Source organism: Mus caroli, unplaced genomic scaffold, assembly GCF_978045245.1.
Source record: "Mus caroli unplaced genomic scaffold, Mus_caroli_1 scaffold_1, whole genome shotgun sequence".
NCBI lineage: Eukaryota > Metazoa > Chordata > Mammalia > Rodentia > Muridae > Mus > Mus caroli.
This window is the reverse complement of record NW_028227256.1, coordinates 71697031-71724431: the sequence shown is the minus strand read 5'-3', so window position 1 is coordinate 71724431 and position 27401 is coordinate 71697031. Positions and strand designations below refer to the sequence as shown.

Sequence of the window (27401 nt, the reverse complement as noted above, 5' to 3'; positions counted from 1 at the left end):
CTGAACAAAACCCACATTTGCACGCATGCGTTGTTCAGCCGACTGGTTGGTTGTTTCAAGATAAGGTACCATATAGCCTCAAGCTTTATATAGCTGAAGAATTCCAGGTATTTCTGTCTCTACCTCCTAGCGGATTCTAGCCCATTGCCACCATGGCCAGTTTGTGCATGCTAGGCAAGCATACTACCAACTGAGCCACATCCCAAGCCCTTTTGTGGTTTTAAGGGGGAAAAAAAGCTTTGCTGTGGTGTTCAGGTTGGTCTTAAGATTTTTTTAAAGTATATATGTGAGAGAGTGAGAGAGAGAATATTATGTGTGATATATACATATCTTCAGACACATCAAAAGAGGGCATTGGATCCCATTACAGATGATTGTGAGCCACCATGTGGTTGCTGGGAATTGAACTCAGGACCTCTGGAAGAGCAGTCAGTGCTCTTAACTGCTGAGCCATCTCTCCAGCCCAGATCTTAAGGTTTTTTTTCTTTCTTTTTTTTTTTTTTTTTTTTTTTTTTTTCCCGAGACAGGGTTTCTCTGTATAGCCCTGGCTATCCTGGAACTCACTCTGTAGACCAGGGTGGCCTCAAACTCAGAAACCCACCTGTCTCTGCCTCCCAAGTGCTGGGATTAAAGGCATGCGCCACTACTGCCCTGCCCCAAAGAATAATTTAATTATTTAAAAAATTCCTTAAGGAGAAATACAAGTGACATTATACAGATTTTGTGTGTGTGTGTGTAAAACAAAGAAATAAGAGGCCACACATTTGAGAAATAACTGGGAAGGGTTGGAGGGAGGAGGGGTAAGAGGGAAAACAATATAAAGAGAAATGAAAGCTGGGCAGTGGTGGCGCACTCAGAAGGCAGAGGCAGGCAGATCTTTAGCCTGATTTATAGAACAAGTTCCAGGACAGCCAGGGCTATACAGAGAACCCCGTCCCAAAAACCAAACAAATAAGACAATTGGTGGGGGGGGGGAACGTGAGGGGACTGTGTGCCACAACACAGGGCAACAATGTATCTTATTTGGGTGGCCTTTCATGATTGCATGTATATTTTCCCTTAATACTCATTCCCCTTTCCCTCGCTCAGGCCATGTCCCCATCATTTGTAGATGTAGATCTTGTAGGCACCTGCTATGGCAACTCATTTTATTCTCAAGTACAAACACAGCAACGGAAGGAGGAAAGGCACAAGCCTGATTAGTGTGACAGGTGTTTATGGAATTTTTTGAGTGCAGATCATGGCCTGGTGGGTCACCTCAGAGATTCAATGTTGTGAACAGCCCCCATGGGGTCATTTTTATACAGCATGAAGTAGCCTTGCACCTGGGCAGGACTAATCTCGGATGTAGCTTTAAGGACATGTTCAGCAAAGTTCTCAGCCAAAGAAGGCACTTGCCCTGGATAGAACCTCTGGAACATCTGGGTCAGCTGCCAGTGTGAGCAGTAGCCCACATACTCCTTCAGATCTACTCGCCCGGGACGTATGAGGGCAGGATCCAGCCTAAGAGGAAAAGCACAGTGACAGCCAGCAGCCCTGCTAGCTCCTGAGACGATCTCCTCAACCTGCCAACTCTCCCAAGGCCTAAGTGTGAAGCTTTGCCTTCCTGTCTCCTTACCTGTCAATGTAGTTGGTGGTCATGAACACAATTCGTGCTTCAGTGGAGGCTACACCATCCAAAGCATTAAGCAGTCCACTGAAGGTGAGGCGGCCTAGTCCTTGGTACTTTATAGGGTCTAGAGGATAACAGGAATATGAGAAGTCATGTCTCAGATAAAATCATGCCCTAAGTCCCCACTTCAACTCCTTATTTATCAGTATTTCTTGTTGCTGACTTAGGCCTCCAAAAATGTTCCTTGTTTACTTCTGACCCTCAGTGTCCTAAATAACTACTTCCCTGTGCCAGGAAAATAGCTCTGTGGTTAAAACAAAGAAACAGCTACACAAGCCTGAAGACCCAAGTGTGATCTCAGAATCCAAGTACATTGCTGGATGCAGTGGCTTCTGGTGGCACATACCTAAATATTAAGGCACATTGAAAAGAGACAGGAGTAGGGCAACAAGAGAGACAAAGGGTGCAAGGTGAGAGCTGCCTTCAAATTGTTCTCCAACCTCCACATACGTGCACCTGCACACACATGCACACTAAACTAAAAACAAAAGATTTCCCATCCCCAGCATCCACACTTACTCTCCACAGCCAAGTCTCTACTGAGAAAAGCAGCATCCACATCTTCCAGGAGCACCAAGCTCTGCTGTGGTGCTACACTCAGTAGATGGTTGAGCCGGTCATCTGAGAGGCTAGAGTCTGTGAGGCTGAGCAGGCAGATGCTGTGTTCCAGTTCTCCAGCCAGGGCTGTTCTGTGGACAGTGACATGGAAGGAGGTCCTAGGCAACCTGAAGACTTCGGGAGTCCTAGGAGGTAGGCTGCAAAGGCCTGTTTCCTATACCACTCACTTGATGTATATCTATGGATCTCATGTTTATCCTGATTCTTGCTTCCCAGATTCATCCCTTTTCTAATACTTTCAGCCCAGTTTTTCTGCAAAGGCTGTTTCTCAAAGTCAAGAAAATTTGACTACTCACATAAAACTGCTCTTTCCACAACCAGGGGGCCCATAAAGAAGGTAGCCACGTCTGTAGGGAATGCCTAGGGATATAACCAGGATAAACAAGACCTAAAGTGAATCATGAACTCTGGCCCAGGTGTCCACATCTACCCTCAGCTCTGTTCCCTGCTAGTGGTCCTAGAGGCAGAAAAGATTCTCATAGGTGACCTTTCTTTCCCTTTCACCTGAGCTAGAATTTCCTGTAACTTCACCTGGCTACAAACTCGCCTAGATTCCAGCTGCTGCTTACCTCTGTCAATGTACCACTTGGGGTTATCGATAAATTCCCGAATATCTTTGACAATTCGGTCAGCCAGACCCTGCTGTAGGACTACAGAATCCAGTGGCCGACGTCGGCGTGGATAGCCAAAGGTACGCCATTCAGAACCCACAGCTGTGTACATCACGGTCTTCCCTTCCTCCTGCTGCAGGGCCAGTGCTCGAGCTGGGAGCGAGAAAGTAAAACAGTCCCTTGATCATGCTGATGCTTCAGTCAGTAGAGCTCTGACCTGGTACCCTTCTCCCAAGGACTCAGATCCTTATTCCTCCTCTCCAAGCAGCAGATGCCCAACCTCCCCACTTCTGATAGCCTGCCTGTCCCATCTCATACCTTCTTCCAGGATGTTGAAGAAAACCTTTCGGTCAGTGCCCAGGGCCGTGAAGGTGACAGATTCCCAAGGAGTCCCTGTTTGCAAGTCTACCATCTGCATGTCTCGGTTTCGTTCTACCCGGATCCATTTTCCCTGATACCTGAATAAAATTGTCAAAGTGACCCAATTTCCTCCGTCGATCCACCCTCTCCTCAGAGCCCTACCTAGTTTCCTATCTTACCAAATGAAGTGGTTTCCAGGGCTGGGGATAAATTCAAACTTGGTGGAGATCCGGCCACTTTCATGCTGAAGGTATGAGGTTTCAACACTGAGGTGCTGCGTGCGGGTGCTGTGTCGGGTAAGCCAGCTAAGCAACCAGGCATAGCTTCTGTCTCTGGCAGGGACTTCCAGTGTGATCATGTAATGGCGCCGGAATGCCACTAGACCCAACTGGGCTCCTTTCCGGGCCATAGCCAGAGCCGTACCCACACCTACCAGCCCAAATCCAGCCCCAAAGTAGGGATTGTCTTTGAGGGCCAGAACAAAGTCTGAAAATGGCATCTTGAAAAGAAGCAGCACAGATGCTTATAGGCTCCGAGGCACTGTCAAAACCGAGGGGTGGAGAGCAGCAGAACTGGAAGAAAGCAGAAGACTAGTGTAGAAACTAGACCAATCAATCTTGCTCCGCTCCCTCCCACAGAAGCAAGATGGACAGGTGAGCAGGACTGTGTGTTTCAGTGGAGTAGGAATGGTGTTGGAATGCCACAGCAAACACCCCAGGCTCTTCAATCCATTTTGCTCTTCAGTTTAGACCTTTTGCCAGAAGACCATTTTGGAGAGCTTCTCAATTCCAAAAAGCAATGTACCCAGCTCCACATCAGGATACTAGAAAGGCAAGACTCTGGTCCCTAGCAAGAGCTGAGACAGAAGGGTCCCCACTGAATGGAATCAGCAAAGGTGATTTTTCCATTGCTCTGTCAATAACCACATACCTTATCAGAAATGTCTTTCAAATATTCTCTCCCTTACACTCCGTTCCTAATGTCCTGTACAGACATTTATTACTTCTCACCTAAACTATTTCTTGCAAGTTATTTTGGTTCTTGAGGTGATATTTGAATGGACCTTCAGCACCTGCATCATCCAAACCCACCAATCCCAGACACGCTACAATTCTGTCACTTGTATTCCAGCACCCTTGGTGACTTGCTCCCATTGGGTTCAAATACCACAGCTGGATACGCAGGGATGCCCACATTAGAATGCTTACCTTTACTAGCAAATCACTACCTACTTCTGGCTCACTCAGTTCTGTTGGTACCGAATGACACCCCCCACCCCCCGCTGCCTCTTTATTCCAGGCATTCTTTTTAATTGAGATCATATAGGCTACTTCTTCCACGGAGCCTTTTTCAAATTCAACCCAATTAAGATGTGACTAAGCCTAACTTAAGACAATGCTCAAGGGGACAAAAAGGCAATTATTTCCAGCACACCTCTCCTGCAACACTCCTCCACCGCCACTTTGTCCTCTGCCTGGCACGCCGGGCCACCGGTGGATTGACAGCCGTGACCTCCGCTAAGGCTCGGAGCTGTGATCCAGAATTCCAAAGCACCTTTGCATGGAGAGTCGCTGACGAAGATCTCCTGGCCCCCGGCTCCCGAACCCTGACACACAGCAGCTGACTCCCGGACACCCTATACACAGACAAGCTCGCGCTTCCAGGAACGTGGTCGAGAGAAATCTGTCACTCCGCCCCCTTCCCTCCATGACTCTCTAGCCCTCACACTCGATGGTTTCGCCTTGCCTAGTAGGAGGCAGCGCCGCTTGTCCCGCCCCGGAGTGCTGCATCTACTTCCGACCACACCCACCACGGAGTCCTTGCCACTCTTCCCTGCAATTCTCGATGGTTCCGCTTTGGGGCTTCTGACGAGGGTACTCAAGGACATAGAGGGGAAACCATAGAGTAGCACGGGCCTTGAAGAGAGACAGAGTGGCTGCCACACGTCGGATTCCTAGAGGCGCCTGGGCCGGGGGCGGCCACATCAAAGGCCCCCGAGGAGCCACTCCAGTCCCAGTCGGACCATAGAGATGCAGCTCCCACCAGCCCACGGGTAGGAGGTGAGAGAGCGGCTGTCGGCGGGAACCAGGGGAAGTGCGGGCGCTGCGAGCTGGAGGTAAAAGTTTCTCTAGCTCCCACTTGAGTGGGCCCTGGAGGTGGAGCCCGCGGGAGGAGGTGCTGCGGAGAGCGCGCCTGTGAGAGGGGCGCGGGCGTATCTCTGCTGCACTCGGGCGTCTCAGTCGCGTCACAGCTCCGGGCCCCGCCCGGGTATCCGCTGCCTCTCCTCAGGACCATAACCGTGACGATGCATCATCCCAAGCCTTGCAGGTTCCAAAACGCCTTTCTCCTCCGCTGTATCTCGTGACTTGGCTGTCGCCGCCGCCGCCGCCGCCGCCGCCTCCACTTTACAGACAGGAAAGCTGAGGTCCAGAGAAGAGAGGCAAGTGCCTCGACTCAAGGCCACACAGTGAGTCAAAGCCCAGAGGCGCGTGGGAACTGAGGTGCCTACGCAGGGTTGCCTTGTTCCCCAGGCTTCGGTGTCCCTTGCTTCTCCGGTCTGAAAAGCACGTTACTTATTTCTGGCTCTCTCCTACCTCCTCCGTCTGCCCCATCTTCCTGAGGCCATGTGATGGGCTGGAAGACCGCCTAGAGCAGCGATAACCAGAAGTCCGTGGGGGCTGTGATTTCCAAAAAGCCTCGCTGACCACGGAAGTGCACTTCCCTGCCTCCTTCTTAAATTCCTGTCTGTTCTTGCTGTTTTGCTTCTTAAAGACATATTTGTTTATTTTATGTATGTGAGTACACGATTGCTTTCTTCAGACACAGGAGGAAAGGGCATCGGATCCTATTAACAGATGGTTGTGAGCCACCATGTGGTTGCTGGGAATTGAACCCAGGACCTCTGGAAGAGAAGTCAGTGCTCTTCATCACTGCGCCATCCCTACAGCCCTCGAGCTTTTTTACGTGGAGGGAATCTGTAGAATGACAACTAGCCACTCTCACCTGGCACATACTCAGTGACCCAGTTTTGTTTGAAACAGGGCCTCACTGTTTAGCTCTGTCCTGGAACTCACTATGTAGACCAGGCTGGCCTCAAATTCACAGATACCTGCCTGCCTCTGCCTCCTGAGTCCTGGAAGTTTAAAAAGATTATCTCATTTATTTCAGTCGTGTTTAACAGGACATGCAGTTTAATACGTTTGTTTCTCAGTTGTGTTCCCACTGGAGGCTTTAGTAAGTTCGCGAATTGGAAATTTACCTTGTATTTGAGGAACCACTGGCTTGATGCCTTAGTTTAAAAGATCTGGGTTTACTGCAACTCAGCTGGTCCACTAGAATTTCCATTTTGTCTAACTTACCTAGCTTGTTGATGCTTAGGGTCCAATGAAGTGAAAAATGCCAACAAACTACTCAAAGCTCCACATCCAATGCTTGGGATAGATCATTTGTACAGTGCTTGCCTAGCATGCACAAAGCCCTGGGTTTGATCCCTAGCAACACATTTTTTTAAAAAGTGTGAGACTAGAGAAATGGCTCAGTGGTTAAGAGTAAATGCTGCTCTTTCTGAGAGCCTGAGTTCAGTTTTCAGCCCCCCAAATCAGGTGTCTGACAAGCACCCCAGCTTCAGGGGATCCACCACCGTTTTCTGGACAGCCGAGCTATACATCTAGGAAGGGAGATTGGTAGAGAAACAACAGTGCAGTGTGGTTTCTGACAGAACTACATACAAAGGCTGTCAGGACCCAGAAAAGAGAAAATTAAGAATGTTAGGACACATTCATAGCAGAAATGATGTTTATTTTCTTAAGGAGTATCTGACTCGCTAGACAAGAGATTTTGATGGGTTGAATGGGAGGGGTGAGAAAGTAGAAGGGTCTGTAAGCAAAAAAGTGAGTCAGAGAATGGCAAATCATCAGGTTAGGAGGGCAGAGTGGGAGGGATGCCTGGGGAGGTAGGTCAAGGAGGATCATATTTATAATGAGGAATAATGAGACCATCAAGTAGTAAGAGAGAGAGCCTTTGACCCCACTCAGTTTTGTTGCCAGGGTTACTTTGCAGGAACCAGAACCTGTAATCTTTAATGTCAGCCTCAGCTTGTTGGTTCTCTACTAATTCTGACTTTAATCTCATATTTTTGTATTGGATGTTGTTTTGAAAATGTTTAGAATAATAAAGTGTGGCATGTTGCTATAGAAGGAAATGCTTAAATGTGTGGGCCAACTTAAAAGAAATTAAGAATTCTGTGTGTATATATATATGTACATAAAGCTTTTTTTTTTTTTTTTTTTTTTTTTTTTTTTTTTTTCTGGTGTCGGCATTTAGGAGGCCACAGCACACAAATCAGTGATAATGACAGACCCTGTGTTGGCATCCCAGCTGGCTAATGGCACTGGGGAGATGGATGGACTGTGCTCTGAACTATTGTTGATTCCCCCACCTCTCTCAAACCATGGAATCCTGGGCCCTGTCCAGAATACCTGTGCTTCTGGGGAGCTTGCACCTTTGCCTGCTGACCCAGGCTGCCTGCTGGTAGAGGCCACAGCTACTGAAGAGGGTCCAGGGAACATGGAGATCATTGTGGAAGCAGTAACTGGAACTCTGTCCCCAGGAGCTCCTGAAGAGACCTCAGGTACAAACATAGTTGCTACCAGGCCAGTGGGACACCGCCTTGAGTTTTTTCATCTGTGCTATTTTTGGTCCTTCTCTCTGAATGTGATGAGAACACAAGGTAGCATGCTATTTTTACACCCTGAGATGCTATAATTTGGTTTGCAGTTGGTGCATGTTGATGGAAGGCTGGCAAGGTACATACAGCCTTGTAACAAACTTGGCAAAGTTTAACCCAAAAGAGTTTTGTGTCTGCTGGGCAGTAATCCAGAACAAGAAACCTTTTTGACACCCCTGCCAGTTTAGCTTGTCCTTGCTCTTACAGTCCTTGGAGAGGCTTTCTTCTGTACTGACCCTAAGCCAGCCAGGGATTAGGCCAGAGGCCCAGCCTCTTCAACCATGCTGAGTTTGGCAAGGCTTTCCAGAAGAAAGTGCTCTTCCCTTGCTCTGGTTTCCTGTGTGTAGCACACACCCAGGGCGTGCTGTTGAGAGAGGAGGGCATATGATTCCAGTCGAAGTTTCTCTTTATTCTCTGTACATCTAAAACTTTCATTTTTATCAAACTCCGTGTTTTAACTGCTGTCTCTCAGTTACAGTTTTAAGCTTTGTCTTCTGTCAGTGTAAGATAATAGCAAAGAATGCTGGGGAAATTAGGTAATTAGACCATGTAAGAGTTCTACACTTCTCTCTGGGGGTAAAGAGAGAGCATAAATGGACTATGTATTGGTTTGCGCTTTTCCCAGTACTTAGGAGACAGAGGGTGGCCAATCTCTGTGAGTTCAAGACCAGCCAGTGCTACATACTGGGGCCCTGTCTCAAAAATAAAGAACAGAAACATTTTAACATAAGCAAGTTTAGGGCCTGGCAAGATGCCTCAGTGAATAAGGACATTTGCCACTAAGCGGGATGACTTGTGTTTAGTCCCTAGAGCCCACGTTGTGAAAGGAGAGAACCGACTAGTACGAGTTGTCCTCTGACCGTCACATGTGCATGTTGTGTATACACATTTTATATAAATGAGTGGGTTGTTTTTAAGTAAAAAATTTTAAAAAGCCAGTTTTTTTTAAAAGAGTTCACTGTTTTTGGTTTTAGTTTTAGTTTAGCTTTGTTTTTTTAAGCTAGATGTGGTGGTGCACACCTCTAATTCTAGGACTGAGGAGAATTTCTAAATGTTCTGAGGCAGAGGTCTACATAGTGAATTCTAGGCCAGTCAGGGCTACACAGTAAGATGTCTTGAGAAAAGAGAGAGAATGAATGAATGAATATGAATGGCTATATGCAGTTCACAAAGAAGAAATAAAGAGAAACAATAGCCTTATGGAAGAATGCTTCATTTCATATAGTTATAAAATAGAAGCTATTTTTCGCTTCTCAATTTTGGCAAAAACTAAGTTTTTGGTTTTTGGTTTTTATTTTTTTTTTTAATTTCTTGCAGAGGACTGGGGTTTATTTTCCAGCACCTACATGGCAGCTCACAACTGTCTATAACTCCAGTTCCAGTGGATCTGATGACCTCACACAGACATAAATGCAGGCAAAACACTAATCAACGCTCATAAAAGTAAAAATAAATTAATTTTTTAAAAACGTGTACATATTAAAAAATGCCTAGAATTGAGGAGAGGCTATATAAGGATATATAATACCTTGCAACGCTGGGATTTGTTGGGTTGGTTTTTATACAATTTCACTAGCTCTGGCTGGTTTGGAAGGAATTTGCTATATAGACTAGATTGGTGTAGAACATAAATCTGTCTGTGTCCGAGGTGAAGAACCCAGGTTATTTTATGTTGTCACTATTGGTTGTACTACCACTGAGCTGCATCTACATCCCAAATTAAGCTTTTGAAGGTCAGTTTAGCCTTATAGCAAATTTTACAATATGCACATTCTGTCATAGTAATTCCATTCCAGGTACATCTCTTACAGGAAGACCCACATGCATATAGAGAGGGGATGTTATTGATGTTGGCGTTGTTTTTATTGTTGTTGGAATCATCTCAGTGGTCCACAGGGCAGAATTTCATTTAGATTTATCAGTGCCATGAAGTACTACACACAGGTTAAAAAGATAAAGTAGATTTAATATGTAGTCACACAAAAATAACTTTGACAGGTGAGGGTGTGTTGTAGAAATTATTTAATCCTGACCCGAGGTTTTTTACCCTGCCTTAACTATTTAAGGTATCGGATGAAAGACACATACAGCCTTTATGTTTATAATAAGCCTTAAACAGCACAGTAGCTGAGCAGATACTACCCTCTATGCTGTTAGAATCTACTTTCCTGTTGCTAACCTTGCATTATTACTGGTTCTTGGTTGCTCTTAACTCAAATTGCTCAGCCCTCAGGACCATGTTCTCTTGACTCCTAACCCATGGCGGCCTCTCCTTCCTCCTCACGGTCCCTCTCCAACCCCAAGCTCTCGAAAACCTAAACCTCACCTATGTCTCTTCTGCCCAGCTATTGGCTATCGGCATCTTTACCAATCAGAAATAACTTGGGGGTGTCTCTGGGGCGACTAGTCTTGGGCACCCAAAATTAGCATTAGAATACAAGCAGCATTAAGCCAACCCACTACAAGTGTGCTGGTATGCATAGGTACTCCCAGCATTCATTTAATCCTAGTACTTGGGAAACTGAGGCAGAAGGATCTAGAGTTAGAAACTAGCCTAAGCTACATAAACCAGCATGAGTACATGTCAAAACTCTGTCTCATGGTTTCATATAACGGTTACCAGACAAAAGTGCTTGCCATGCAACCCTGGCAACCTGAATTCCATCCTTAGAACCATGTAGAAAGTTTATACATATGAGATGGCTTGGTTCTATAGCCCAACACTCCTTTGAGAGATGGGAGGTACAGGACAGGAGAATCATCCAGAAGCTGGGAAGCTCAGATACACACCACAGGGACAGAAACAACAAGGGACCTTGCCTCAAAAACAAAAGTAGAAAAATTTCAACTCCCAAGAAGTTATCCCTTGACCTTGATACATATACAATAGCACACATGTACACAAATACCTAAATAAAGAGGTAAATGTAATTTTTTAAAAAGACTGTCTCGGGGCTGGAGAGATGGCTCAGTGGTTAAGAGCACTGACTGCTCTTCCGAAGGTCCTGAGTTCAAATCCCAGCAACCACATGGTGGCTCACAACCATCTGTAATGAGATCTGATCTACTGGTATGTCTGAAGACAGCTACAGTGTACATAGATATAATAATAATAAATAAATCTTTAAAAAAACATAAAAAGATTGTCTCAAACAAACAAAAAGCCCAGCAACTTTGTCCTAGAGCAAGTGAACAGGGGTTTGGGGAGAATAATTTGAAAATAACCGTCTAATGTGGTAGTGCACACCTTTAACCCCAGTACTCAAGAAGCAGAGACAGGCAAATCTCTGTGAGTCCAAGGCCATTCTGATCTACATAACACGTTTCAAGATAACCAGACTTTGTCTCACTACATCACCATAGAATAAAAAAAAACAATAACAAAATAACAATAGAGAGGGAGCAGACAGCAGAATAAAATGTAAGCCGAGCTGCCCTGTGCTTGAGTCATGGTTCTACCACTAACAAGTGTGGTCTTAACTTTGTGGAGTTCCAAATTGTCCTTCTCAGAGCAGTTGGAAGACTAAATCTTGCCATCATTGAGATCTATTCATTCCTTTAAAAATAGCAATTACTGTATCTAGCTCTTCTGAAAAGAAGGTTCTTTTATGAATTTTTAAAAAGATTTATTTATTTATTATATGTGAGTACACTGTTGCTGTCTTCAGACACCCCAGAAGAGGGCATCAGAATTCCTTACAGATAGTTGTGAGCTACCATGTGGTTGCTGGGATTTGAACTCAGGACCTTCAGAAGAGCAGTCCTGAGCCATCTCACCAGCCCCCTTTTATGAATTTTTTGTCTGAATTTTTCTTTATAGACTTTGGAAGCAACACATATTCCTTAGCTTGTTGATATTTATGTGTGGCTATTTTGCCTACATGTGTGTCCATGTGTGCTTGGTGCCTGTAGAGGCTAGAAGAATATAACATCCCCTAGAACTGGAGTTCAGACACACCTGTGGTTGATGAGAATTGAGCCCGTCTTCTGGAAGAACAGCCAGTGCTCTTCACACTGAGCCATTTCTCCAGCCCAACACATCATTTATATTGGGTATCTTTCCTAGTGTATCATTGTTCTCTTGAAACTCTCTCTTTTTTGAGACAGGGTTTCTCTGTATAGCCCTGGCTGTCCTAGAACTCACTCTGTAGACCAGGCTGGCCTCGAACTCAGAAATCTGCCTGCCTCTGCCTCCCAAATGCTGGGATTAAAGGTATGCACCATCACTGCCCGCTGAAACTTTCTAAATTTTATTTGAGCAAAATATGCCTTTCATAATCTATATTAGAAAATTTTCTCATCTGTCATTCTCTTGAAAGTTTCTCATTTTTATTTTCTAATTTTTTTTTAAAGATTTATTTATTTATTATATGTAAGTACACTGTAGCTGTCTTCAGACACTCCAGAAGAGGGTGCCAGATCTTGTTACGGATGGTTGTGAGCCACCATATGGTTGTTGGGATTTGAACTCTGGACCTTCGGAACAGCAGTCGGGTGCTCTTACCCACTGAGCCATCTCACCAGCCCTATTTTCTAATTTTTATTTGCCTTTGTGTATGTATGTGTGGTGTGTGTACATATTTGTATGTGTGCACATATATGCTCTTTTGTAAATGATAGAGATCAATATTAGGGATCTTCCTCAGTTGCTCTCTTCATTTTTCTTTCCTTTACATCTTATTCAACTCTGGTGTGTGTGTGTGTGTGTGTGTGTGTGTGTGTGTGTGTGTGCACGAGCATGTGAGTGAATAATTTGTGGACTTCAGTTCTCTGCTTCTACCATGTGGGTTCTGAGGATTGAATACAGGATACAGGTCATCTGGTTTGGTGGCAAATGTCTTCTCAGCAGCCCCTATCCTTTTTTTGGGGAGGGGGGATGCGGCGGGGGGGAAGGGTCTCTTATCGTACCTGGAACTTTCCAGTTTGGTTAGGCTGGCCAGCCAAGAAGCTCTGGAATCTGCCTGTCATTGCACCCTCAGTGCTGGGGATCCAAACGCAAGTCTTCGTGCTTATATGGTAGGCATTTTACAGACTTTGCCTCCAAATATTCTTTCTGAATGCTTTCTGGATTTTATTGTTTGTTGATTCATTAACACACTAAGCACACATCTTTTGCCAAGTATTTCACCAGACATGAGAAATCCAAAGACATATGCCAGATACCAGACAGGTTATCCCTGACCTATAGGCTTATTATAGCCCAGTACAGGCCAGACTCAAAGTCTGTCTGTACTCCATGACTATGAAAAGATTCACCTACATTTCTTCTAGTGACTAACTCCTTCAAGTCTTAGTCTTGTTCCATCTGATTCTGTGCCTTTTTCTGTCGGTCCTCTGCCTGCAGGTGTCCTGGTAAAGGTGGTGGAGGTATACTTCTGTGAGCGCTGTGAACAGAGCTTTGCAGAGCCTACTCTGCTCTCCCTGCACCAGTGCACTGAGACCCATATTCAGGCTGTGCAGGACCTCTCTAGTCCCCCATGCTCTGTAGAGCTGCCCCCCAGCAACCTTACCCTCCGTGGCCCTCTGCAGGACCCCAGCCTGCCAGATAGCCCCCTGCCATGTCCTGTATGTAGACAAGAGTTTGTCCAACCCCAGGCCTTGAAGAGCCACTTCAAGATTCACCGGGTCACTCCCAACATGTTCTCCTGCCCAGAGTCTGGCTGTGTGTTCTCTGCTGAAGATCGCAAGGGTCTGCAGCATCACCTGAGACAGACCCACAAGGCAGTTCCTGTGCCCTGTTCATTCCGGGGCTGCTCCCTGCTTTTTGGGAGTCAGCAAGGAATGGAGCTGCATCGGCAGGCCCATTACCCTTTCCACTGCAGCCATTGCAGCTTCATGGGCTCCAACGTCAAACTATTCCGGCAGCATCAGCGGAGCCATGGAGCCAGAGCACGGGGAGAAATTTCTGCTGTTCAGGGCCTTCCATCCCAGGAGCTACTGCCAGGTAAATGACCAGGATCCAATAGTCCCATGCCTAGAATGTAGCCATAGTTGACTCTTATAAGAGACATTTGTTCACAGTATGACTGTTCCATGAATATGACAGAATGTAGTCAGTGACTTAAGAGAATGGAATTACTGGTGATATAGGAAAGGCTCTAGAAAACTTAACCAGTTAGAATACATGAGACAAAAGGAATCCAGTGTTTATGACAAAGAGTGAAATTTGGCTTATGCAACGTATAATCTGAAATGATTTAGGAATATCCTGTTGATTCACTTCAAACACTAAGGGTGTGTCAGTGACTGCTGCTCCTAGGAGAATGTTTGTGGATTGCCTTTAGGGTGAGGGAGACTAGGTTCTGCAATCCTAGCACTTCAGAGCTTAGAAATTCAAGGTCATCTGTAGCCATACACAAAGTCCAAGCCAACTCAGACATAATATGAAATTATGTCTCAAATAAATAAGTGATTTGAGAGTGGGTAGAAAGGAATAGGGTTATTTTTAAAAGAAATCTCGGGAAGGGTAATACTTCATCAATTTAATCTTTTAGTCTCAAAAACAACAAAACCAGCATGAGCTAAGTATAGGAGCAGGAAGCAGAAAATAGACCGGGAGACAACAGACTATGAGAACTTGACTTGCTGGGCCCCTTTTTTTATTCTAAAATCTAGAAAGAGAAGACCTTTCAGGGGCAAGGTGTGAGCCTGAAGTCCAAATTAGTCCTCAGTAGAACAGTGAGCAGTCAGGGTATGTGTCTGTGCTGTGAACCATTCCAGCCTTTAGCTCCAGAGACCTGGCCCAGGAAGAACAGTCTACTCTTGTCTGCCTCTCAACCCCTGCCATCTTCCCAGTAACTTCAAAGTTCTGACAGGCAAGAGTCTGAGGTTTTTAGACTAGGTTTTTACTCTTGCTCTTCATATCCCTGTCTTGAGTAAGAACACATATACTTACATCCAAGATCCTTTCTTGCTAAACAGAGAGAAGGGTAGTTTGCTTGCCAGAAATAAAGTGCCAGCATTCAGCCCTGTCACTGGCTCTTGTGGACTAAGTTTTATGTGTTCCCAGCTGCCAAACTGCCTCCAGGAGACAGAGAGCCTTCTGAGGAGGCAAGTACACCTTTGCCTGGGCAGGAGTCAGCTGAAGAAGAGGATGTAGAGGAAGAGGAGAGTGTCACCCAAAAAGACTCCCAGAAAGTCATGGATAAAAGCCCAGGGGCTCAGCAGTTGGAAGGTAATAACATCACTGAGATTGAAGCTCTTCATGGGAGAGAGGGGGGGATAGTGAGCATCCTGGCATTTGGGCTCTGGGTTTTGGTTTTCTGAGCTTCGCTTCAGATCTGTTGTTTGTTGTATATGAGTACAATGTAGGTGTCTTCAGACACACCAGAAGAGGGCATAGGATCCCGTTGTAGATGGTTGTTAAGCCACTATGTAGTTGCTAGGAATTGACCTCTGGAAGAGCAGTCAGGGCTCTTAACCACTGAGCCATTTCTCCAGCCTACATGTATTCTTTCTGTTCTACTCAAAAGTCAAGATCCTAACTAGGGCTAGGGAAGTAACAATAGAGTAATCCTTCATATGTGTGAGTCCTTAGGCTTCATCTCAAGGACTTAAAAACCACAACAAAGTCTAGTAGACATTGATGAATAGGTCAGGTGAGCTAGTAGCATAGGGCAGCTATAAATATAATTTATTCTTGTAAGCAAGGTTTCCTGAGCCAGTGTTTTAGTTAGGGTTTCTGTTGCTATAATGAAGTACTTTAACCAAAAGCAAGTTGGGGGTGAAAAGGTTTATTGGACAATATACTTCCTTATCACTGTTCATCGCTGAAATCGGGAAAGGAATTCAAAGCAAGCCAGGCACCTGGAGGTAGGAGCAGATGAGGGGCCATGGAAGAGTGTTACTTACTGGCTTGCTCAACCTGCTTTCTTATAGAACTCAGGACCACAAGCTCATCCCAAATCCCCTATCAGTCATTAAAATTTGCCTTATAAGCTTGCCCAATTTTATGAAGGCATTTCCTTGAGGTTCCCCCTCACTGATGACATTAGCTTATGTCACATTGACATAAAACAATCCAGTGCAGACAGGGACCTCTTTGGCAGGGAAAAGGGATTCTGTTCATAGTGTAGATGGTGCAGGTTATCAATGATCTACCTGTTTTGTTTAACTTCCTAAGACTTTTTTTCTGACTCTTTGTTTCCATTTTCAAACTCAATAGAAATACTTCATCCCTAATAGAAACAAAATCATCCCAAAGGGATTATATTTATGTCTGGTAAATAAAAAAGACCTGATTGTATTTATTACCATCACTCAATTCTCTAGAGCTTGGTGAGCCAGTGTTTGGAAGCTTAGAGTACTTTTCTTTCTGCTCACTCATAGGAGGCTCTGTCTTTCTCATCAGCCCTGCTGACCTTTCAGCTTATTTGTATACAGCAAGGGCAGCAAGAATAAGAAGGCTCTATGCAGATTCTCTTGTGCAGCTCCAAATAAAAGTTAGGAATAGTGGGTGACTTGGGAAAACACTTAAACCAGGTAGTCCTTGTGGTCTATTTCTCTTAAGAGAGGAATTTCTTACCTTTTATTTGAGACTCTTGTGTTTGGTTTTCATGACAAGAAAGGCCACATGATATTTGTATCTGGACAAACTGTGGCTTCTATTTTCTGTCATTATCTAATGAACTATTAGAGAATCTGACTCCTAACCCTCTACATTCTTTTTCATAGGGCATGTGGCTTCAGGCACTGAGTCTCTCTTCAAGACACACATGTGCCCAGAATGCAAGCGCTGCTTTAAGAAGCGGACCCATTTGGTAGAGCACCTACATCTGCACTTTCCAGACCCAAGCCTCCAGTGTCCCAACTGCCAGAAGTTCTTCACCAGCAAGAGCAAACTCAAGACCCATCTGCTGCGGGAGCTGGGCGAGAAGGCCCACCGATGTCCTCTGTGCCACTACAGTGCAGTAGAGAGGAATGCACTTAACCGCCACATGGCCAGCATGCACGAGGATATTTCCAACTTCTACTCAGACACCTATGCCTGTCCTGTCTGTCATGAGGAATTCCGCCTCAGCCAAGCACTGAAGGAGCACCTTAAAAGCCACACAGCAGCAGCTGCAGCAGAACCACTACCCCTCCACTGCTTTCAGGAGGGCTGCACGTATGTAGCACCTGACCGTAAGGCCTTCTTGAAGCATCTAAAGGAGATCCATGGCGTACGGGCTGTGGAGTGCCGCCATCACTCGTGTCCCATGCTCTTTGCCACAGCTGAAGCCATGGAAGCCCACCACAAGAGCCATTATGCTTTCCACTGTCCCCACTGTGACTTTGCCTGCTCCAATAAGCACTTGTTCCGCAAACATAAGAAACAAGGTCACCCAGGCAGTGAAGAGCTACGGTGCACCTTCTGTCCCTTTGCCACCTTTAACCCAGTAGCCTACCAGGACCACGTTGGCAAGATGCATGCTTATGAGAAGATCCACCAGTGCTCTGAATGTAACTTTGCCACTGCTCACAAAAGGGTGCTTATCCGACACATGCTGCTGCATACTGGTGAGATGTCTTTCATCCTTATAACAGTGTCATAATGTGGTGAAGGTAAAAGTCGGCTTTTGCTGGGTACTAAGCATCACACAAAGGGCATTGCTTACATTGCTTCATCTGACCTCAAGTTTATGGGCACAACTCTAGTATCCCGAGTTTATAAGTGAGACATAAGTTCAGTGTCACTTAACTAGCAAAAGTAGTCATGCTAGCGTCTGAATCCATGTAGTATGATTTTGGAACCTGTGTTCTAACACTGCACTATCATTCCTCACGCTTGTCCAGTTTAGCACCCCTAGTCAAGTGCAGACAGGTGAATATTCTTCACTATATTTTTATAGTGAAGAATTCCAGACCAGAACAGATAACTTCCTTCATAATTCAAGTTTTGGGATAGTCTGTTGGAATAGGAGAAGGGAGAATAATCAACCATCCATATACATTGTGACTTTACTTAGAACTGAACAGGTCGCCTCTAGTGCCCTGAAAATTGTACTTGGTTGGTTGGTTGGTTGGTTGGTTGGTTGGTTGGTTTTTTTTAAGATTTATTTATTTTACATGTATGAGTATACTGTAGCTGTCTTCAGACACACCAGAAGAGGGCATTGATTGGAGCCCACTACAGATAGTTGTGAGCCGCCATGTGGTTGTTGGGAATTGAACTCAGGAAGAGCAGTCAGTGCTCTAAACTCCTGAACCATCTCTCCAGCCCCTGCACTTGTTTTATTTTAGACTCTTAATTGGTTGCTAGCATTACTGAAGCCTAGATAGCAGCTAAATTGGGCTTCCTGCTACAGCACCATCTCTGTGATTGGTGCAAACTTCTATGAATTGATGGGCCATTAAACCAGTTTCCCACAGAAACTCTGGTTGGTAGAATAATCTTTAGATAGTTTTGTCAGAGCTATTGTTTACCCCATTGAACACTTTATTTCTATACAGTCTATTCACAGACTCTCATTTCTAAGGCCTTTTCCCAAAATCTGTGCCTGTGTCGTGTTACCTAGTTTTATATGTATTATCTAGTTTCATCCTTTACAATCTTGTAAGCAAGGCAGGGAAAGATAAGAGACAAAAATTTAATTGGGAAATTAAATTTCAATCTACAATAAGACCATAGAGAGCTCTGTTGCCTGCCCTTTTCCATACAGTGGTGGGTGAAGGGGTAGGGAGGGTCTGGAAGGAACATGGCCACTAGCCTCTTAGTGGTAGGTATTGAGCAAGCACTAGGACAGCTCATCCTTGAGTTCTCACTGTGTCTCACTGACAACTTGGTATGCCTTATTTATTTACTTATGGATGGATGGGTGGATGGATGGTTTTTTGAAACAGGTGGTTCTCTGTGTCGCACTAGCTAACCTGAAACTTTTTCTGTAGATCAGACTAGCTGTAGACCACCACTGCTGGGCAGATGTGTCTTCTTTAATACATCATCCATGTGAGGTCTATATTTTGTTGCTCCCTTTATGTAAATAAGGAGACAGGCTGCCCAAGGCCATGTGGTCTACCATTTAATAAAATAGTTCTGTGATTTCTCTGTGCCTTGATTTTTCCCATCTATAAAATAGTGATAATCATAGCACCTTCATAGTGTTGTTATGACGATTCAGGGAGGAGACACTTTATACAGTGCTCAGGCACATAGTGAGCATTATATAAATGCTGGCTGTTCATACACATTACTCTGTTGAAATCTAGAGTCCCAGTTCTGTTTCATCTCTTGTTCTAATCTGTACTCAGGAAATGAGAAGGAATTAAGCTAAAAAAAAAAAAAAAAAGGTAGACTTGAATCTTTGAAGGCTTATTTACTCAGTGCTTACTTTCCTCCTCTCTTTAGTATAGGAATTGGAGGAACTGTCTTGAGACAACTCTAGTGTATTCTTGTGGAGTTTGCTACATACCTGGTAGTACATAAAGCTTTGATCCTGCCTGGTATCATAGCAAACTTGCTGGAAGAGGTGATAGGGCCACTCAGTCAATCTATATCTGACTTGTGTTCTTTCCCCTACACACAATATAAGGAGAGAAACCTCACAAATGTGAACTCTGTGACTTCACATGCCGAGATGTTAGCTACCTATCAAAGCACATGCTGACCCACTCCAACACCAAGGATTACATGTGTACTGAATGTGGCTATGTCACCAAGTGGAAGCACTACCTGAGTGTGCACATGCGGAAACATGCAGGGGACCTCAGGTATGAGCGCGTATATTTCCATCCCCTGTCCCAAGAACAGTATGCTGGTTAGCTCTTGCTAACTAGCAGGGTTCTGGCTCTACTGCTTTCTCCATTCTAACACCATTCTCTGATACTATCATCTTAGCTCCATCTCCTACAGTTGAGCCCTGTAACTTGGGCCCATTCTGCATGGTGAGAGCATTCTGGGCCAGGAAAAGGAAAATGGAGATTAAAGTGTCACTTGGGGACTGAGGATATGGCTCAGTCAGTAAAATGCTTGCCTGCAATCATGACAGTTTGAGGAGTTCGATCCTCAGAACCTACATTAAAAAATGTATTACTTGAGTTCTTAGAATATGGTCTCAGGAAAATGGATCTACACACTTAAATGTCACCAAATGGCTACTTTAAGATCCGGACAAATTCTCTAACCTGTGGACACAACTGCCTGGTGGCTTGGTCTGTAGATTTTATGCCTTTACTGGGGATTGACAGCAAAGCACAAAAACCTGATCCATGGGGCTATTGCTGTGCCAGTTCCTCAGAATTCATGTGGGTAATGCCACCCTGGCACACCTGCCTTGCTCTACTCAAGATTACTTTTCTATAGGAAGTAGTTTAGGAATTCTGATAGAACTCTTTGCTAACATGCACAAAGCCCTGACTGAGTCCAATCCCCAGCACCTTGTCGGGGTTGGGGGGTTGGAGCAGTATAGAGTAGAGACTAGAGAGGCCCAGCCCTAAAGCTAGGCTGTCTTTGTCCATCTTTTCCTTTGCAACCTTTAGGCTGGCTCTTAACTTCAGTGCCTTGGCCTCACCTATAAAGTAGAAATACCTATTTCACAGGATGGTGGAGGGCTGGTGAAATCAGCTGGTTCACCTGCAGCACAGAGTGCAGACCCAGCCCAAAGTATTTCGTCAGTGACTGTTAACTGTTATGATTTATTGTTGTGATTGCCCTTCTCCCCAGATACCAATGCAACCAGTGCTCCTACCGCTGCCATCGAGCTGATCAGCTGAGCAGCCACAAACTACGGCACCAGGGCAAGTCCCTCATGTGTGAGGTATGTGCCTTTGCCTGCAAGCGGAAGTATGAGCTACAGAAGCACATGGCTTCCCAGCACCATCCTGGCACACCTGCCCCACTCTACCCCTGCCGCTATTGTAGCTATCAGAGCCGCCACAAGCAGGCCCTCCTGAGCCATGAGAACTGCAAGCACACCCATCTCCGTGAGTTTCACTGCGCCCTCTGTGACTACCGAACCTTTAGCAATACCACACTCTTCTTCCACAAGCGTAAGGTCCATGGCTACATGCCAGGGGACCAGGTTTGGCAGTTCTGCAATGCTAGCCAAGAGTTGGAGGGGGCTAGGCAGTGCCTGGCACCTCCTTCAGACTCAGGACCTTCAAGCCAGCTGTCTGCCCAGCCTGAGAGAGAAGACCGCGATCATGAGATTGTGGCTAACTCCAGTGTGGACCAGGCCCCACCAGAGACAAATGAGGAGGCCGGCCCCAAAAGACAAGATGGCATTGAGGCTCCCCAAGAGGATGATCAGGTTGGCAGCCCCAGCCTGGGGGAGGTGGAAGAGGGCGGCTGCACACTACACTTGGAGGCCCTGAGAGTAGAGCTAGAACCTGAGACCGAGCCACTGCCCCTTGAAGGGCTCACCGAAACAGCCACTGTGGAGTTCAGGCCTCTGGATCCCTCAGGACCATCGGGAACAGAAAGACCAGGTGGACTAGAAGAGCCAGCACTGTCCAGCTTTGATAGTGTTGAGACGCCTGCCTTGGTTGCTGAGGAAGAGCCCATTGTGGAGAAGCTAGCTTCTGAGCCTCCCAGAAATCTCCTAATCTCTGAGGAAGCACCTAATGCATTCAAGGCAGCTCTGACTGCTGAGACTGTACCGTTGCCTCCGTTTCCTGAGTCGGAGTCACTACTTAAGGCCATGAGGAGACAGGACAAAGAACAAGCAGAAGCGTTGGTGTTGGAGGGCCGGGTACAAATGGTCGTGATCCAGGGAGAAGGAAGAGCCTTCCGCTGCCCACACTGTCCTTTTATCACTCGCCGGGAAAAAGCCCTAACTCTGCACTCTAAATCGGGGTGCCAAGGTCGCCGAGAGCCCCTGCTATGCCCTGAGTGTGGAGCTAGCTTTAAGCAACAGCGTGGCCTCAGCACCCACATGATGAAGAAATGCCCTGTTCTTCTCAGAAAGAACAAGGCTTTACCCAAACCTGTCTCTCCCACTCTACATCCTCAGCTCCCAGGTAGCCAAGCCTCACAGGATGCTGAAAGTAGGAAGCCCCCACCTTTACCATCAAAGGTAGAGCTCTTGCTTCCAAAAGATGCGCCTTCTGAGCTCCCTGGGGAGCCAGTAGTAGAGGAACCTCTTCCCACACCCTCTGACTTCCCAACCTCTCCACCAGGAAACTCCTTACCCACAGGGACCTCTGAGAAGTTCCACTTTGAGCAAGGCAAGTTTCACTGCAGCTCGTGCACATTCCTTTGTTCTCGGCTTTCTTCTATTACCTCTCATGTGACTGAAGGCTGCAGAGGGGGGCGTGGCCAGAAAAGAAAGCGTGGGCGCCCCCAGACCCATACAGTTGTGCTTCCTCTTAACAATGGGGACTCTACCCTCCTGAATACTGGGAGTACAGATTCCAGTCCTGGTGATGGGGACACAGCTGTGGTTCAGAAGCAAAAGGATGCCCTCTTCTCCTGCCCCACGTGTCCCTTTAGTTGTCAGCAGGAAAGGACCCTAAGGACTCACCAGACCCAGGGCTGCCCCCTTAAGTCTGGAGATCTGCACTGTGGTCTCTGCCCATTCACTGCTCCTGCTGCTGCTGCACTGAGGCTCCATCAAAAACGGAGGCATCCCACTGCCTCTGGCCCCCGGCCCCTTCTGCAGTGTGGGGACTGTGGCTTTACCTGCAAACAAAGCCGGTGCCTTCAGCAGCACCGGCGGCTCAAGCATGAGGGTGTGAAGCCACATCAGTGCCCTTTCTGTGATTTTTCTACTACTAGACGGTACCGGTTAGAGGCCCATCAGTCTCGACACACAGGTGTTGGCCGCATCCCTTGCAGCTCCTGCCCTCAGACATTTGGTACCAACTCAAAACTGCGCTTGCATCAACTACGAGTACATGACAAAACACCCACTCACTTCTGTCCACTGTGTGACTATAGTGGTTATCTTCGTCATGACATCACTCGCCATGTCAACAGCTGCCACCAGGGCACCCCTTCCTTTTCCTGCACTCAGTGTGAAGCCCAGTTTAGCTCAGAAACAGCACTCAAGCAGCATGCTCTCCGACGACACCCAGAACCCACACCTCCTTCCTCTGGCTGTCCTGTAGAGGTCACCGAGGGCCCTTTGCACTGTTCCCACTGTGGCCTGCTCTGTCCCAGTCCTGCCAGCCTGCGAGGACACACCCGTAAACAGCACCCAAGGCTGGAGTGTGGGGCCTGCCAGGAGTCCTTCCCTAACCGTCCAGCACTTGATGAGCATCGGAGGCAACATCATTTCAGCCACCGCTGCCAGCTCTGCAGCTTTGCTGCCCGGGAGCGAGTAGGCCTGGTGAAACACTACCTGGAACAGCATGAGGAGACTTCAACAGCCCCCTCAGATGGGGATGCTGGCCAGCCCTCTCTTTGCTGCCCCTTTTGTGACTTTGCATGTCGCCATCAGTTGGTGCTTGATCACCATGTAAAGGGACATGGAGGTACCCGGCTTTACAAGTGTACTGACTGTGCCTATAGCACCAAAAATCGGCAGAAGATCACCTGGCACAGCCGCATTCACACTGGGGAAAAGCCTTACCACTGTCACCTCTGCTCCTATGCCTGTGCTGACCCTTCTCGCCTCAAGGTCAGATTCTGTAAGGGGTGTGTGTGTGTGTGTGTGTGTTGTGTGTGTGTATGTGTGAGGGGGGCGGGGGGAGAGATGTGCCTGGTGCCTACAGAGCAAGAAGAGGGTGTCAGATCCTCTAGAACTACAGTTAAGAACAGTTGTGAGCTGCCATTTGGATTTTGGAAACTGAACCCTGGTCCTGTGAAGAACCACCAGTGCTCTTAATTGCTGAGCAGTGGAGTAATTCCATTGTGACACTAAGTAGGTTCCTTAACTCCTCAAAACTTAGATTCTTCATCTGTAAAAGGAATAACATAACTTTATGAGCTTCTGTAAAGATAAATTACAATAACTGCCAATATAGTGCTTTGAGAATAATCTGGGTAGTAATAGCTAACATTTATTAAACACTTAAAATTTCCCAGTACTGCAATTTTTTTTATATTTTTTTATTAGGTATTTTCTTCATTTACATTTCCAGTGTTATCCCAAAAGTCCCCCATACCCTCCCCCCGCCCCACCCACCCACTCCCACTTCTTGGCCCTGGCGTTCCCCTGTACTGAGGCATACAAAATTTACACGACCAATGGGCCTCTCTTTCCACTGATGGCCAAGTAGGCCATCTTCTGATACATATGCAGCTAGAGACATGAACTCAGGGGTTATTGGTTAGTTCATATTGTTGTTCCACCTATAGGGTTGCAGACCCCTTTAGCTCCTTGGGTGCTTTCTCTAGCTCCTCCATTGGGGGCCCTGTGATCCATCCAATAGCTGACTGAGCCAGTACTGCAATTTTAATCCTTTGAAAATTCAAGTTGGGTCCCTGGGTAGGGAACTCGGGGATAAGAGTGCTTGCTTAATAATATACACAGGCCTTGGGATCAGTCACCCATATCACCCACACAAACACACACACACACACAGATGCTTGCACTATTCCCCATGTTAAAGATTATTAGAGGCCGGGCGTGGTGGCACACGCCTTTAATCCCAGCACTCGGGAGGCAGAGGCAGGTGGATTTCTGAGTTCGAGGCCAGCCTGGTCTACAGAGTGAGTTCCAGGACAGCCAGGGCTATACAGAGAAACCTTGTCTCGAAAAACCAAAAAAAAAAAAAAAAAAGACAGATTATTAGAGGGGCTGGTGAGATGGCTCAGTGGTTTAGAGCGCCGACTGCTCTTCCAAAGGTCCCAAGTTCAAATCCCAGCAACCACATGGTGGCTCACAACCATCTGTAATGAAATCTAATGCCCTTTTCTGGAGTATCTGAGGACAGCTACAGTGTACTTACATATAATAAATAAATAAATCTAAAAAAAAAAAAAAAGATTATTAGACAGAATTGGGGTTGGCTTACCCAATAACACAGCCAGTAAGAAACAACTGAGCCCTAAGGAGAAGCACCGTATTGTGTAGGGAATAAACCTTCTGCATTTGATCTTCCTTCCAGTACCACATGCGGATCCATAAGGAGGAGCGGAAGTACCTATGCCCTGAGTGTGGGTACAAGTGCAAGTGGGTCAACCAACTCAAATACCACATGACCAAGCACACAGGTGAGTACATGAGCTGACTGTCCTGCTTAAAGGATCCCCCATTCTCTGGAAAACCTGACCTCCCTGAGATGTTTGTTGGGTGTCCTCACTCAGATTCAGAGCCTAGTTTTCTTTCACTCTGGGAATAGGGGATATACTAGAAGAACAAATACTAGAAATGGCTCCTCAGCCCATTGAATAGAATCCAAAGAGTTTTACTCGAAAGCCTGGGCAAGTGTATTTACGAAGCTTCCCCTGTGATTATGTTACACATTCACACATATATAGGGTCACACAGGGAGAACCTCCAACCTCAATTTTCAGTAACTACTGAGAGATACTTGGTTTCTCTGTAGATGTGGTAGAATGATTGTGAGAAGAAAGGTGATTTTAAGATATTTTTTATATGCACTGGTGTTTTGACTGCATGTATGTGTGAGGGTGCCAAATCCCCTAGAACTGGAGTTAGACATAGTTGTGTGTGAGCTACATATGGGTGCTGGGAATCGAACCCGGCTCCTCTGGAAAAGCAGCCAGTGCTCTTGACCCCAGTCATCTTTCTAGCCCCAAGTTTGTCTTTTGCTCTCCAGCATATGGAATCCACTACAGAGAACTATGGTTTCTCTGTAAAGGATTGATGACTGGGTACCTTCAATTGTGGCATGTCATTGCCCCCATATGGGAGTATCTTTACCTCTTCCTTTTTTTAATTTTTTTTTCTCTCTCTTTTTTTTTTTAGTTTGATAAGAAAGTGTGTCTAAAAGGAGTTTTTTTTAAGATTTGTTTGTTTGTTTGTTATGAATACACTATAGCCATCTTCAGACACCAGAATAGGGCCTCAGATTCCACTACAGATGGTTGTGAGCCACCATGTGGTTGCTAGGACTTGAACTCAGGACCTCTGGACAAGCAGCTAGTGTAGTGTCATATGACCAAGGGAGGGTTAGAGTTTCCCATTGAACACCCATCATAGTTGAATATTCTTTACTGTTAGGTAGGCTAGTTAGTTAGAAGTCCAGTGAGTTGTCAGCATCCATTGGAACCTGTGTATATAGTATACAAGGACTGAGTGGAGAAGGATACCAGTATGTCAGGTGTGCCTGGGACAGAACGCTATGGCCATTAGCTTGCTGCTGTGTTGTTTATATCTAAGTATCATACTGACTCACTGACCCTGTTCTTCCCTCTTCCACGGTACTTTGTGCTTGTTCTATAGGACTGAAACCATACCAATGTCCTGAGTGTGAGTACTGCACCAACCGGGCTGACGCACTGCGTGTACACCGGGAGACACGGCACAGAGAGGCCCGGGCTTTCATGTGTGAGCAGTGTGGCAAGGCATTCAAGACACGCTTCCTGCTGCGCACCCACCTCCGAAAGCACAGTGAGGCCAAGCCCTATGTTTGCAATGTTTGCCACCGTGCTTTCCGCTGGGCTGCTGGACTGCGACATCATGCTCTTACCCATACCGATCGCCACCCATTCTTCTGCCGCCTCTGCAGCTACAAGGCCAAGCAAAAGTTCCAGGTGGTCAAGCATGTGCGTAGGCACCACCCTGACCAGGCTGACCCCAACCAGGGTGTTGGCAAAGACCCCACCACTCCCACAGTGCATCTACATGACGTGAAGCTGGAAGATCCCAGCCCTCCTGCTCCTCCCGCTCCCCCTACTGGACCTGAGGGCTGAGGCCCTTCCCCACCTCTGGTGTAGGAAGAACATATAGTCCAAGATATGCAAATTGAAACTATAGCTAGCCTGAGGAACTACGGGCCTGAGGGAGGACTGGCTTTGGGATGAAAGTGTGGCTGGAACACACTCTCCACCCTTGGGACCCTAGCCTTTGAAATTAACAGTTATATAAAAGATAGGCTTGGACTAAAACATTGACTTCTTGAGTAGTACTATGTTTGACCTGTGACTTAATCTCCAGCGTCCACCGTTGTTGGTGCATCAGAGGCCCTGGCCATGAGGGCTTTGTTTTTTTCTCTCCATCTCTTTCCTTTTTACTGCTGCAAATCCTATTTTCTTTCACCATTTTCTAAACAGTTGTACTTAATTGCATGTGTCCTTGTGTCTAGTGCTCTGTAACGCATGTAAACAGAAGATTACCAGTTTAACAGACTTGTTTGGATCCCTGTCCTATGGTTCCTAGGTTGTCATCTGAGTTTGCCCTACCTCTTCCTGGGCCTCTGTCCCTTGTCTCTTCCACCTCAAAGCAGTTCTGAAACAGACCTGGATCACCTGTGCAGGCTCTTTCTTCCCTTGCTTCTGGTTTCAAGCTCTTATTTGTCAGTAGAGGATTCTTGCTTATTCTGCTTCTTCCCAGAAACAGCTTTCATCAGCAGTCGGAAGACTGGCTCA

The 27401-nt window shown here is 46.2% G+C and overlaps 2 protein-coding genes across 5 annotated transcripts; one reads left to right on the top strand and one right to left on the bottom strand.

Moving 5' to 3' along the window:
• Positions 1-872: 872 nt before the first annotated feature.
• Bcs1l (BCS1 ubiquinol-cytochrome c reductase complex chaperone) lies at positions 873-5115 on the bottom strand. 2 transcript variants are annotated; one of them, XM_085838375.1, is made up of 8 exons: positions 4816-5115; positions 3441-3833; positions 3220-3359; positions 2860-3054; positions 2587-2650; positions 2192-2361; positions 1619-1736; positions 873-1503 (listed from the first exon to the last, which is right to left on the bottom strand). In XM_085838375.1, the coding sequence occupies exons 2-8, from the start codon at positions 3758-3760 to the stop codon at positions 1254-1256; spliced, it is 1257 nt and encodes a 418-aa protein (XP_085694501.1). In that variant the 5' UTR covers positions 3761-3833; positions 4816-5115; the 3' UTR covers positions 873-1253. The 2 variants fall into 2 exon arrangements, with proteins under 2 accessions (XP_085694501.1, XP_021031700.1); XM_021176041.3 differs by having other exon boundaries at positions 4696-5097.
• Znf142 (zinc finger protein 142) lies at positions 5111-27105 on the top strand. 3 transcript variants are annotated; one of them, XM_029478612.2, is made up of 10 exons: positions 5111-5321; positions 5551-5728; positions 7585-7891; positions 13332-13931; positions 14997-15161; positions 16661-17485; positions 19498-19675; positions 20628-23523; positions 24956-25061; positions 26257-27105. In XM_029478612.2, exons 3-10 carry the CDS (start codon positions 7612-7614, stop codon positions 26724-26726), a joined length of 5520 nt encoding a protein of 1839 aa, XP_029334472.1. In that variant the 5' UTR covers positions 5111-5321; positions 5551-5728; positions 7585-7611; the 3' UTR covers positions 26727-27105. The 3 variants fall into 3 exon arrangements, with proteins under 3 accessions (XP_029334472.1, XP_021031688.1, XP_029334470.1); XM_021176029.3 differs by having other exon boundaries at positions 5111-5377; positions 5582-5728; XM_029478610.2 differs by having other exon boundaries at positions 5111-5377.
• The last annotated feature ends 296 nt before the right edge of the window (positions 27106-27401 follow it).

Bases quoted from the DNA above. Each gene is read 5' to 3' on its own strand.
- Znf142 (XM_029478612.2), top strand. From the start codon at position 7,612: ATGACAGACCCTGTGTTGGCATCCCAGCTGGCTAATGGCACTGGGGAG. The intron at 7,892-13,331 runs GTACAAACATAG...CTCTGCCTGCAG, and splicing joins AGCTCCTGAAGAGACCTCAG to GTGTCCTGGTAAAGGTGGTG. The intron at 13,932-14,996 runs GTAAATGACCAG...ATGTGTTCCCAG, and splicing joins ATCCCAGGAGCTACTGCCAG to CTGCCAAACTGCCTCCAGGA.
- Bcs1l (XM_085838375.1), bottom strand. From the start codon at position 3,760: ATGCCATTTTCAGACTTTGTTCTGGCCCTCAAAGACAATCCCTACTTT. The intron at 2,362-2,586 runs GTGAGTAGTCAA...CACTGTCCACAG, and splicing joins TGTGGAAAGAGCAGTTTTAT to AACAGCCCTGGCTGGAGAAC. The intron at 1,737-2,191 runs GTAAGTGTGGAT...GTTATCCTCTAG, and splicing joins TAGAGACTTGGCTGTGGAGA to ACCCTATAAAGTACCAAGGA.